General features: G+C 40.3%; 1 protein-coding gene across 4 annotated transcripts in view; it reads right to left on the reverse strand.

The window, feature by feature from the left end:
- Nucleotides 1-9,900, reverse strand: part of LOC121520405 (SH3-containing GRB2-like protein 3-interacting protein 1) — a 40,352-nt gene extending 30,452 nt beyond the window's left edge. For all 4 annotated transcript variants that reach the window (XM_041803837.1, XM_041803836.1, XM_041803835.1 and 1 more), the window contains exon 1: nucleotides 9,524-9,900. In XM_041803837.1, coding sequence (XP_041659771.1) covers nucleotides 9,524-9,533 — 10 coding nt within the window. In that variant the 5' untranslated portion in view covers nucleotides 9,534-9,900. The remainder of the gene's footprint in view (nucleotides 1-9,523) is intronic.
- Nucleotides 9,901-12,462: the final 2,562 nt, after the last annotated feature.

Here is a 12,462-nt window from a genome sequence, read left to right on the forward strand (position 1 = left end):
TCTCAGCCAGCCAGAACTTGAGCATAAACTACAACAAGAAGCCACCACTCTTTGGTAAATGGACAGCAAGAAGCACAGCATTTGTGTTGTATGATGGTTTTTGTTGTAAGATTTTTTTTCGTTTGGAGGCTTAAAAAGTAGATTGGTCAATGAGTCAATCAGTATACTCACACACAGTAAGCAAAAGTCTAATCAATGTTTTAGTCCAACCAAAACTGGATTTTTTTAAAAGACCAGGTTCAAGTCCGACCTGTGGTTTTTTTCACCACATGTCATTCCCCACTCTGTCATCCCTGTTTCCTGCTCTATCTACTGTCCTATCTTTACAAAAAAAGGCAAAAAAGACCCAAAATCATCATAAAAAAAATGGTATGGACTCTGACCCCGAGACTTAATCAATACAAGTGCTAAGCATAGCAGAAGTAATGTTTTCATGTGTCTTTAGATTTTTCTATAAGCTAGGTACAGTGTCCATTTTTAGGACATCATCAGGTCTCAGGGTTAGGGGTCAAATCTCAGATGAAAAAGCATCAGGTCTCCGAAAAATTATGTTGAGTATAAGACTTCAGACAAAAAAGTCTCAGGAACAAGATGTCAGTCTTCAAATAAAAAGGTCTTAAAAACAGGTATGAGGTCTCAGGACAAAAGGCGTCAGGTCTTAGGAAAAAGGCTTCAGACAAAAAACTTTCAGGAACAAGGGGGTCAGTCTTCTGACAAAAAGATTTTAGGAAAAAAAGGCATCAGGTCTCAGGAATCAGGCGTCAGGTCTCAGGGCAAAAGGTTCCTGGTCTCTGGAAAAAGGGGTTCAGACTTCTAATGAAAAGGCCTCAGAAAAAAAGGTGTCAGTTCTCAGGAAAGTTGAGACCTTTTCATCTTAAATCATGACAGAGATTCTCCTGAGATTTTTACGCTTTTCATCAGTGATCTAACACTTGACTCTGAGACCCAAGGACATCAAAAATGGACACAGTAGCTAGAGGGCAACAAGCACCATATTTGTACCAAAAGTAACACATCTGGCTTGTATACATTTATAGAGATGTAAAATTGTTCATGTTTTTGACAAGCAATCAGTTTGCTGCTTGCTAGCTTGTTAGCAAAGCTGACCAGAGTTCCTTCCAAAAATTTCTACCCAAAAGGCAGAATTTCAACACCTATCTTAGAGGAGTTTGACATACTTGTATCAATAACTCAATTTTACATGGTGCTTGTACACTACTACAGTATACTTGCACACCAGGACAGAAGTCAGAATTGAGCTATAAAATAGCTTGAGTTTATGCATGTTAACATACTGAATGTCAGGCCAAAGTCTATGATAAATAAAGGACAAACCTTAGGTTCACTACAGAGTACTCTTGTCTAAATTATTCATTTCACACTAAGAGATGACCAACAGTGTATATTTATTTCCAGAGGCAATATGAGGTAGAGATGTCCTATTTTTTTCACCAGTGATAAGGTTTTAAGTAAAGCCCGTGCATTGCAGTCATGTCTAACTCTTAATAACATGAACTGCATGTCATTAAATACACCTGACAGCCTATATTGAGTAATTAGCAATGCACGTGTAGCTAACAAAGGCAATGATAAGCATGTGACATCTGTGCTATTGTGTAGCTTACAGACTGAGCACAATATCATAGTAGTCTGACTGCAGGCTTTTTGCTAAGAATAGACACTTCCATTAGCATGTTGGCATTAATGCATGGTTAAGGCCCATCATCTGTCATAAAGGGTTAGATACATAATTCACATCCAACCATCATAAACTATGATGGTTGACTTCCTCACTGCATCAATATCCATTTTAATACAGCAAGTTATAATTTACTTGAAACACAACAGGTACTAAATAATTTATGGTTTTTGCTAAGCTTATACTATTTTTTCATCCCCATACCAATTACAATACCTAGATTTGAGTATGGCCAATACCAAGCACCAAAAGCATCAATATGAGTGTGATAAATCAAAAAACAAATATTGTTAAAAAACACTGAGTGCTGACATTTTGCTGCCTACTCACTCTTCTGAGTACAGGGGTGAGATATTTGTTAATGGTATAGAATCTGCGCATTCACTGACAAACATCCTGATACCCAATACCACATTTTACAACATACTGAATGTAGATATGTGTACCTGTATTGGAATAAATACACTGCTAGTGGCAGCAGCATAAGTGTGAAAGAGTGCAGCTTCCTGTCGTAGATCTCACCTCAAAAACACCTTCACATTACATATGAAGAGAGAGTGATACCCCATAACGATACCAGTTTTACTGGCTAGCAACCATACTTGTATCAATACTGGATACCAATGCCAGTACTGACACAAATCTAGGTTTTGCATGATGCCCTAATATTATGCACTGATATCTTCAGCAGCAGATGTATAAATGAGAGCAGCTCTCTGGTCCCTCCTCTAAAAGGCCTTTACTTACAATAATAATAATAATAATAACAATAATAATAATAATATCAATAATAATATAATACATTTTATTTATAAGCGCCTTTCTCAACACTCAAGGTCACTTTACAGATAAAACAAGTACAATAAAACAACAGATAAAAGCTAACACAGTATAAAATGGGACAAAGTAATTACAAAGAATAGGCTATCCTGAACAGGTGGGTTTTGAGTCTAGATTTGAAGAGAGGGAGAGACTCAATGTTCTGGATGTCCGGTGGGAGTGAGTTCCAGAGTTGAGGAGTAGAGCGGCTGAAAGCTCTGCATGCAGAAGGATTTTGAACTGTAATCTATAATAATAATAATAATAATAAGAAGAAGAAGAAGAAGAAGAAGAAGAAGAATATTGTATTCTGAATTTGACTGGAAGCCAGTGAAGCTGCTGTAGGACGGGGGTGATGTGGTGAAATGAGGGAGTTTTGGTGATGATACGAGCAGCTGAGTTTTGAACCAGTTGAAGTTTATGGAGAGATTTGTGATGGAGACCATAGAGGAAAGAATTACAGTAATCAATACGGGAGGTAACGAGGCTGTGGACAAGAGTAAAAGTGGTATCGGGGGTGAGGGAGGGGCGGAGGCGATTGATGTTGCATAGATGAAAATATGCAGACCGGGTAATATTATTGATGTGAGCTTGGAATGATAGAGAGCTATCGAGGATAACACCCAGACTCTTAACCTGAGGGGAGAGGGAGACTGAGGAGCTGTCAGTTGTGAGGGAGAGACTGTCAGCTTTGGACAATGTAGATATGGCCTTTACTTGACATGGACCAAGGGCTGACACACAGTTGCATGCTACCTCTGATGCTGGTATTATGTTGGCGCAGCTCTAGATAAAGCTTTACTTTCCCAAATGTTTTAATAGCTAGCTAGAGCTGCTGTGTGAATGAATAAAGTTTCCTTATTGAAAACTTTCCTTTAAAGAAAAGGCAGGGTAACAACACTGATATTCAACACATATACCAGAGTATTTACTATCCGCTGAAACTGGAGATCAGGACAGCTGTTGCTTTGGTATTATTTGTCCTAATACCATGCAAATGCTAACAACAGTTATGCTGTATGAATCAGTTCAACATTAAAGTTCAGATTCTCTCTTCAAATAGACCTTCATATGGCAGAGAATAAGTTTACCGACATTGACCAATACCAGTGTCATTGCTGGACTCTGATACTAATATCAGTTTGGGGGTCATTCTTGTTTGGGAATCAGTTGAAATGTAATATTAACTGTTAGGCAATATAAATCAAATTCAAAGTGATGCTTAACTATCGTTTTCTGGATACTGGTATCAGGTTGTGGAAAGATCTGAACTCTAAGGAGCAATCAAACTAAGGCTAGGAACATTCATAACCTTCCTTCAATAGGCCTTTACCTTTAATAGACTGTGTGAGCTACACAGATACCCATTTACAAAACCTGTATAGTTACTGGCCTCAGATCGTAATATTGATATTAATAATAATTCAAGGCTTATCTTACTTATCACCAACCTGGTAATCAGTTCATTTAAACACATAGAAAAGTCAAGCTAACATTTTGGATTTATTAAGCAATCTAACTGGACTTCTGCCCTTCTCCCAGAATACTTGAACAGTGGGGGTGCAGTGGCCTGATGAGCAAAACTGAAATGGCTGTTTACATTTGATGGGTTTAAACTTTCTAAATTTGTCTCAAAAGGCCTAGAATAGAACATAAAATAAGATGGTCTGCTTAATTAGTCTTAAGTTTGTCTACTGTTTCCTTTTTTGTTCCATGACAATGAACAGATCTACTGTTCACTCTGATCCTGGACAGGTTCAATCCTTGGTGTCATGTCTGATTCTGAGGAATTTCATTTAGCACAATATTAGTCAGTCAAACATGTTGATATGCACTATGAAAATCAAGTTTTAGTCAGACAAACACAATAATTCAAACTTTTTTGGACTGTGTGCATACTAACTGATTGATTAATATCGGTCTCCAATATTAGTGTCGATATTTAGTGTAGGTAAAACTCCAGGCCGATGCAGCAAGAGCAAATTTACAGTAAATAAAAACCATAAACATGATTGAAAAATTGAAATCAACCTCGTAATAATCATAAAATATGAGATCATATGTTTCATAAAAAGCCCCAGAACAATCAAAACACAACCAGAAGACTCAGCTTACAAGTCACTGTTATATCACTTTCTAGTCTAATATACAGAAGCAGTGTCATGCTTTAACCGGTGTTGAATTAACTGGTGACACCCCACTTTACTGCACCACTTACTTCCTGATAGAAAGAGAACTGTATCAGTTCTTTTAGGGATAATAATAATAATACTTGGAGAGAGTTGCAAATGTATGAAGTACGCTAGAAAAGAAAATATAGATGCCTGATCAAAACAAAATAATTGATGACATCATTGTACTTTGTGACTCATCAAACACTTTAGTGATGCTAACCAAGTGTTAGCATTGAAATTCTCTGTTTATGACATAAGAATATGGAGGAGAATACTCTGAGTCTCATGTTAGGGTAGAGGGGAGTTTTAGTGGGCCTCTGGAGATTTTCAGGTTTCAAACAGGGGTGAATCATTCTTAAATTTGGGAAAAGGGTGATGTAGGCATTACTAGGCTCATTATAATTCACTGCTAGCTACAGGAACTGTAGTGGCACAAAAATCCGATACTATGATGATATATTTGGCTGATGGTGTTGATATTTGCCTTGAATAACAGCAAAGATATCATTGCAACTCCTGATTCATATATTCACAGCATGAGATATATTTCATATTCATCTGGGAAACCTCCTATACAAAGGGTTTGGGAGGAGCAGGACTTTTGAAAAAAAAAAAAAAAAAAAACAACATTGGAAGGTGATTGGACTTACATTCTGTCTGTCACGTTTATTATGGGCCAATTAGAGCAACAAGACAAAATGAAGTAGTATGCATGCTCATTTCTGGTTTCTAATGCGCTGTTGTAGTTTAAGTTGTTGTTGGATAAAACTTATGCTGAAGCTGGTAGGGAGAGGTGCAAAAACATCCTTCTCATATAGAAAAGCTTTCATTGAGTTTCTTTCCTCTTTCATTAAAGAAATGCTGCAGAGATCTAAAAAACTGTCACTAATACTACATCCAAGCTAGAAGCTTCACCAGCACCAGACCCTTCTACTGGCTTGCACAGCAACTAAACCCTAACCATAACCAATGCAAACTTATGCTGAAACTGACATCTATTCCACCATGTAAAGTTTTCAGTGCAGTTCTTTGGACTGCACCCAGTGACCCAGTTCTGATAACATTTCCTCTGTACACTCCACAAAGATCCATTGTACATATACTGGCTCACAAAACAACTAAACCCCACCAATAACTTAGCATCGCAAACTCATGGCGAAGTCGGTCAGGAGAAAAGCTAAAAGAGTGAAAAGCTTTCAATGTAGTTCCTTGCTCTTTTTTAATAAATACATGTGGTCCAGTCTTGACAAAACTGCCCCCATTGCTACACTGGTGGCAGTGATTATTACCAGCTTCAAGTACAACAAAACCCCGCCCACAGCTACTGCCTTGCTCTCCTCAAATGACGCTGATTGGTCAGGTCCATTCTCGACCCTGGCACAAATGTTTCAGATTAGACCTTTAAAAGATGGATTTGCCTGATGTTAGACATGGAATCTGGCCAGTTCATCTTCTTTTGCAAGGTTATTCCTTTAGTAAACTTGCCCTTATATCTTGCACTATTGGCAACAATGGAGAGGTATGAATAAGTGAAGGTTAGCGCTGGGTTTGGAAATATATATCAAGTTTTTAAGGTACATTAATTTAAACAGTAAGAAAATATTGCTGTATCAGTACAAATATTGTTATACCAATGCATTTTATGTGACCATGATACCAGGCCTAATGCTCAGTTAAAGGACTGTACAGTAGAACCACTTACAGTAATATGCTGATTGACCCCAAGTATTGTATATTTGAAATTTTAATTCTAAAAGGAGTATTATCATTTTCTGAATTTTAATACATTTAAGGAGCATTTTTATTTTTTTCCACTAAAGTATAGTTATTTTAACTTCATTTTTCATGCACATGTTGACATGGTGTGGGCTGCTTTTAATAAAAGTGCCTGTGAGATTTTGGAGTATCTCTGTGGCAATTTGTGTCCATTCAGTCTGTAGAGCATCTATGAGGTCAGGCGCTGATGTTTGCCTGGCTTGCAGTCGCCCTTTCAGGTCATTCTAAAGATGTTTGATAATGTAAATGTAAAGGCTCTGTACATGCAAGTCAAGTTGTTCCACACTGAACTCATCAGACCATGTCTTTAGAGTCCTTGCTTTGCGCACTGGGGCACAGTCATGTTGGAATAGAAAAGGATCTTCTCCCAGCTGTTGCCACAAAGTTGGAAGCATAGCATTGCCCAAAATATCTTGGTATGCTGAAGTAATAAGACTGCCCTTCATTGGAGATAAGGGGCCGAGCTCAAACCCTGAAAACCAGCCTCATACCATTATCCTTCCTACAGAAAACTTCACAGTTGGTACAATGCCATCAGGCAGGTAACGTTCCAAAGGCATCTACCAAACCCAGACCATGAGGCTCCCGCCGCACAGCTTTTGTGCTTACATTAATGCCTGTGGAAGATCTGCACTCAGCTATGGAGTCAGCAGAATGCTGAAAACTTTTACACACCATGCACCTTCGCAGTCAGTAGTTGATCTCACGCTGTGATTTTATGTGGTTTTCTGCTTCATGGCTGAGTTGCTGTTGTTCCTAAGTGCTTACACTTTCTAATTATATCATTAACAGTCGACTGTGGAATATCCAGCAGAGATAAAATTTCCCGAACCCTCTTATTGCAAAGGTGGCATCCTATCACATACAGTGCTGTGAAAAAGTATTTGCCCCTTTCTGATTCCTGAGATTTTTGCATATTTATCACACTGAAATGTTTCGGATCATCAAACCAATTTTTATATTTCACAAAGACAACCCAAGTAAATAGAAAATGCAGTGGCTGACAATTATTTAATTTTCTAAGAGGGGGAAAAAATCCAAACCTATCTGGCCCTGTGAGAAAAAGTAATTGCCCCCTGAACCTAATAACTGGTTGTTCCACCCTTGGCAGCAATAACTGAAATCAAATGTTTGCAATAACTGCTGGTAAGTCTTTTGCATTGCTGTGGAGGAATTTTGGCCCACACTCGTTCGCAGAATTGTTTTAACTCAGACATATCGGAGGGTTTTCCAGGATGAACTCCAGGCTAAGGTCACACCACAGCATCTCCATTAGATTTAATTCCAGACTTTGACTTGGCCACTCCAAAACCTTAATTTTGTTTTCTTTTAGACATTCAGAGGTGGACTTGCTGGTATGTTTCGTGTCATTGACCTGCTGCATAACCCGAGAGTTCTTCAGCTTGAGCCTTCGGGATTTTCTGGTAGACAGCAGAATTCATTGATCCATCAATCACAGCAAGTGGTCCAGGTCCTGAAGCAGCAAGCAGCCCCAGACCATCACACTGCCACCACCATGTTTGACTGTTGGCATGTTCTTTTTATCAAATGCTTTGTTATTTTTATGCCAGATGTAACGTGCCACACACCTTCCAAAAAGTTTAACTTTTGTCTCGTCAGTCCACGGGATATTTCTCCAAAAGTCTTGGGGTCATCAAGATGTTTCTTGGTTAATGTGAGATGAGCCTTTGTGTTCTTCCTTGTCAGCAGTGGTTTTTGACCTGGAACTCTCCCATGATGCCAGTTTTGCCCAGTGTCTTTCTGATGGTTGAGGCATGAACTCTGACCTTAACTGAGGCCAGTGAGGCCTGCAGTTCTTTGGATGTCATTCTGGATTCTTTTGTGACCTCCTGGATGAGTCGTCGCTGCACTCTTGGAGTAATTTTGGTTGACCTGTCACTCCTGGGAAGGTTCACCACTGTTCCCAGTTTTCTCCATTTGTGGATAATGGCTCTGAACATGGTTTGCTGGAGTCCCAAAGCCTTGGAAATGGCTTTGTAACCTTTTCCAGACTGATAGATTTCAATCACTTTGTTTCTCATTTGTGCTTGAATTTCTTTGGATCGTGGCATGATGCATTTCTTTCTAAGATCTTGTAGCCTATTTCACTTTGTCTGACAGCTTTTATTTAAGTGATTTCTTCATTCAACAAATCTGGCAGTAATCAGGCCTGGGTGTGGCCAGTGAAATTGAACTCAGCTTTCCAAAAGCTGTGGTTGATCACAGTTAACTCATGATTTAACAAGGGGGGACATTACTTTTGTCACACAGGGCCAGACAGGTTTGGAGTTTTCTCCCCTTAAAAAATTAAATAACCATTCAGACACTGAATTTTCTATTTACTTGGGCTGTCTTTGTGAAATATTAAAAACTGATTTGATGATCAGAAACATTTAAGTGTAATAAATATGCAAAAAACTCAGGAATCAGAAAGGGGGCATTGTACTTGAAGTCACTGAGCTCTTCAGAATGTCATCATTTATAACCCATGTTGTCAAATGGAGACTGCATGGCTGCATGGTTTTATACACCTGTGGCAACAGGTCTGACTGAAACACCTGAAGTCAGTAATCACTAGGTGTGGTCAAATACTTTTGTCCATGTAGTGGCTACATATATAGAGCTGTGATTTATTTGTCCATATGGCCCAGCCCTTGTGAATCTTCCTGCTTCATATCACTGTTTAAAATATTTACTAATTCTAAAGACTAAGAGATGAATACTGTTCAGACAGAACTATAATCCTTACAGCCTGAGCCACACATGTAAACACACTGGACATCAGCTGATCTGTATCTATGTCCACAGCAGATCTTCTTCTACAAATCCAAATCTTTACACACCTTCATCTGTGCCAAACATCGTCACACACACACATAAATGCTCACACGGGCCAAATCGTCACACTGGTCAAGCAGAGAGCAGCTCAGTGCAGCTCAAAGGTCCTCACTGCACGACACATCACATTAGCTAGGACATGAGAGGGCAGGAGGAGGAGGCAAGGAGAGAAAAACAAGGGAATTAAAGGAGGAAAAGGAGGGCGAAGATTGTTTACCTTGCATCATGATTGCAGATTTTCATCCTACGTTGCCCTCTCGGTGCGCAGGCGGACAGAAAAAGGAGAAATCCGGCCGGTCAAAGGATGCCTGGGCAGGGCATAGCTAATTCCGCACAGCTCCCTCAGCGACGCACGATCCTTCCCTCCACCCCCCCAAAGGGCCCGACTCCCAGACACCCGCACAGGCAGGGAGGTGGGGTAAGGTGGGGGAGAGGCTGAGGCGACAGAAGCGGCAAGGGTGGAGGACACGGTGAGCGAAGACACCCGAGGAATATGCAGCAAATCCAGGGATAGAGAGAGAGACACAGGAGGGGGGTCTGTTAGGCCTAGGACGCACGAGCTGCTCTGACACACGCCATCACTGAGAAGGGGGGATGCTGAGGAAAGGCGAAGGAGAGGAAGAAAGCAGAGGGAGAGGGGGAGTGAGAGAGAGAGGCTGGGAAAGACTAGGAGGGAGGGAGAGAGAGAGGAGGAGCGGGGAGGGCAGGGGGAGGAAGTGGGAGGCTTGCTGATGTCACATCTGCACTAAACCAATCCCTGCAAGCACAGTCACATGGCTGCTGTCCCCTCATGCCTTAGTACCTCTCGGCTTGCCTCGAGCACACACTCTACAGCCAAGTGCATGCATATTATACAAGGTGTCACACTAGATAATGTACTTTATAGCAAGAAATATCTTCAATTTACAAAAAGATGTGTCTACATGTTGTCAATCGTGGGATATAGTCACCCTATTCTGTATTTTTATCGTATTTAAAGGTGATTTTTGTTCATTTCAATTTCTATTTGTGCTTCCAGGGCATTTGCGCAAACATACATCACCTAATTAAAAAAACAGGGACAAATAGAGACATTCAGACAAGCACATGATAAAAATAAAGAGGTCAGACAGCATTAAAGCCAATAGAAAAAAAAGCCTATTGCAGTGGCTTTGAAATCCTGAATAGACTGAAGGAAAAACGAATCAGACAGAAGAGGAAAGAGGATCCTAGAATTCAGTCCTTGAGTGAGCGACGGATAAAAGCTCGAAAAAAAGAGCCTGAGGTTTCTGAGGGAAAAAAAGAGTCCACAGCAATATGTTGTGAATGCTGAGAGAAGAACATGTGCTTTTTATACAAATACTCAGCAAAGAAAGGGAGACGTGAAGGAAGGAGTGTAAAGTCGAAGTGGTACTATTTGTTCTTGTCTGATCATGTTAGAGGTGTCATGATTGTACAGAGGCTAAAAGGGGAGAATGAATGATACCAAAATAAAGTTTGAGTGATCAAAAGTAGATGACTTAAGTGGATATGACAGCATGGATATAAATAACCAATCTCAACCCACTGGCTCTTGTCTGACAATGATATAGCCTTTGGGAGCAATGGCAAACTTTTTGGGGCTTCCCGTGCAAGGACTGTAATGACATTGTATTCAAATCCATGCACTTTAATAAGGAGTTTGCCACCCATTTGCAGCTACAACAGCTACTCTACAGGGAAGACTTTTGATAAGATTTTGGAGTGTTTCTGTGGGAATCTGTGCCCATTCATTCTGTAGAGCATTTACAAGGTCAGGCACTGATGTTGGATGAGAAGCCTTGGTTTGCAACCTTTGCTCCAGTTTATCCCAAAGGTGCTCGATGAGGTTGGTGTCAGGGCTCTGTGCAGGCCAGTCCAAGTTCTTCAACACCAAACTCATCAAAGTTATGTTGGAATAGAAAAGAGTCTTCCCTAAACTGTTGCCACAAAGGTGTAAGCATAGCATTGTTCAAAATATCTTGAAGCGTCACAAATGACCTTCACTGAAGATAAAGGGCCAAGCCAAAACCCTGGAAAAACAGCCCCATACCATTATCCCTCCACCGAACTTCAAAGTTGGCACATTGCAGTCAGGCTGGTAATTTTCTAGCCTCCGCAAACCCCGAATTGACCCATTTGACTGCCAAACAGAGAAGTGTGATTCATCACACCACAGAACATGTTTCTACTTCTCCCCACTCCAGTGTCGGTGTGCCACCATCCAACGATTGGAATTGGTATTGGATCTTGTTTTTGTCTTTTAGCTTTGTAGTAAGCTAGTATAAGGGATTTCTAGTTGCAGCAAATTTGCTCCACACTTCTTGTAAACTGCCTCTATCATTTTCATAGAAACTTTCTTGAGTATTTCCCTTCCCCTCAGGAGATGGAGGATACTCATGTCCTTCTCATTGCTCTTGCTTCTGCTTATCATGTTTACTGGTTTTCCTTCCTCTGTTTCCTCTCGCTTACTTTAAGCCAAGGTCAGACAATATGTTTTCAGCATGATTACAACTGACTCAACAGTAGCAGAGTTTCAAAGCAGCCCAGAAAATCTGTAATTTCCTCTTGTGTAGTGTGTCATAGTGGCCGACAATCAAGAACACAGTTGAGGCACCTCCCAACATAAGGTCCAGTGTGTTTTTGCCCTGCCTTCTATGATTTTTTTCCATGATATTTGCCAATAAGAGAGCTCTGCATGTTCAGTAGTCACAGATGCAAACTAGCCGAATGGTAAAGCAAAAGAAGAGTGATTAAGTGCCTGCTTCTGACTTAAAAGAGAGAAGTACTGGTGTGGATAGCACTTCAGCAACCCAGTGAGTAACTGATGTTGACATTAGCAGCAAGCTAGCCAGCCCTCTTCCCTTCAACACTGGTCGCAATGACTGATCAGGTACCTGCATGTAGTCTGTCATGTCTGCCAGTGTCTATAGAGTCTAAAAGGGAGGCACTGTTCATATTTAATGCAGAGATCACTATGTCAAGCAAAATTCAACAGTGACATAATTAATATATAAACCTAGCCAAGATTGGTATCTTAGACTAGGGATGTTCCAACTTCACACTGGAACAGTGTTAAGTTGGTTTACAGAATGTGGCTAACACTAGCAGTTCTAGCACTGGCGGCTTTTGTTACTCTTTGAAGGCTAACTTCCACAT

Source organism: Cheilinus undulatus, linkage group 13 (genome assembly GCF_018320785.1).
Source record: "Cheilinus undulatus linkage group 13, ASM1832078v1, whole genome shotgun sequence".
Lineage (NCBI taxonomy): Eukaryota > Metazoa > Chordata > Actinopteri > Labriformes > Labridae > Cheilinus > Cheilinus undulatus.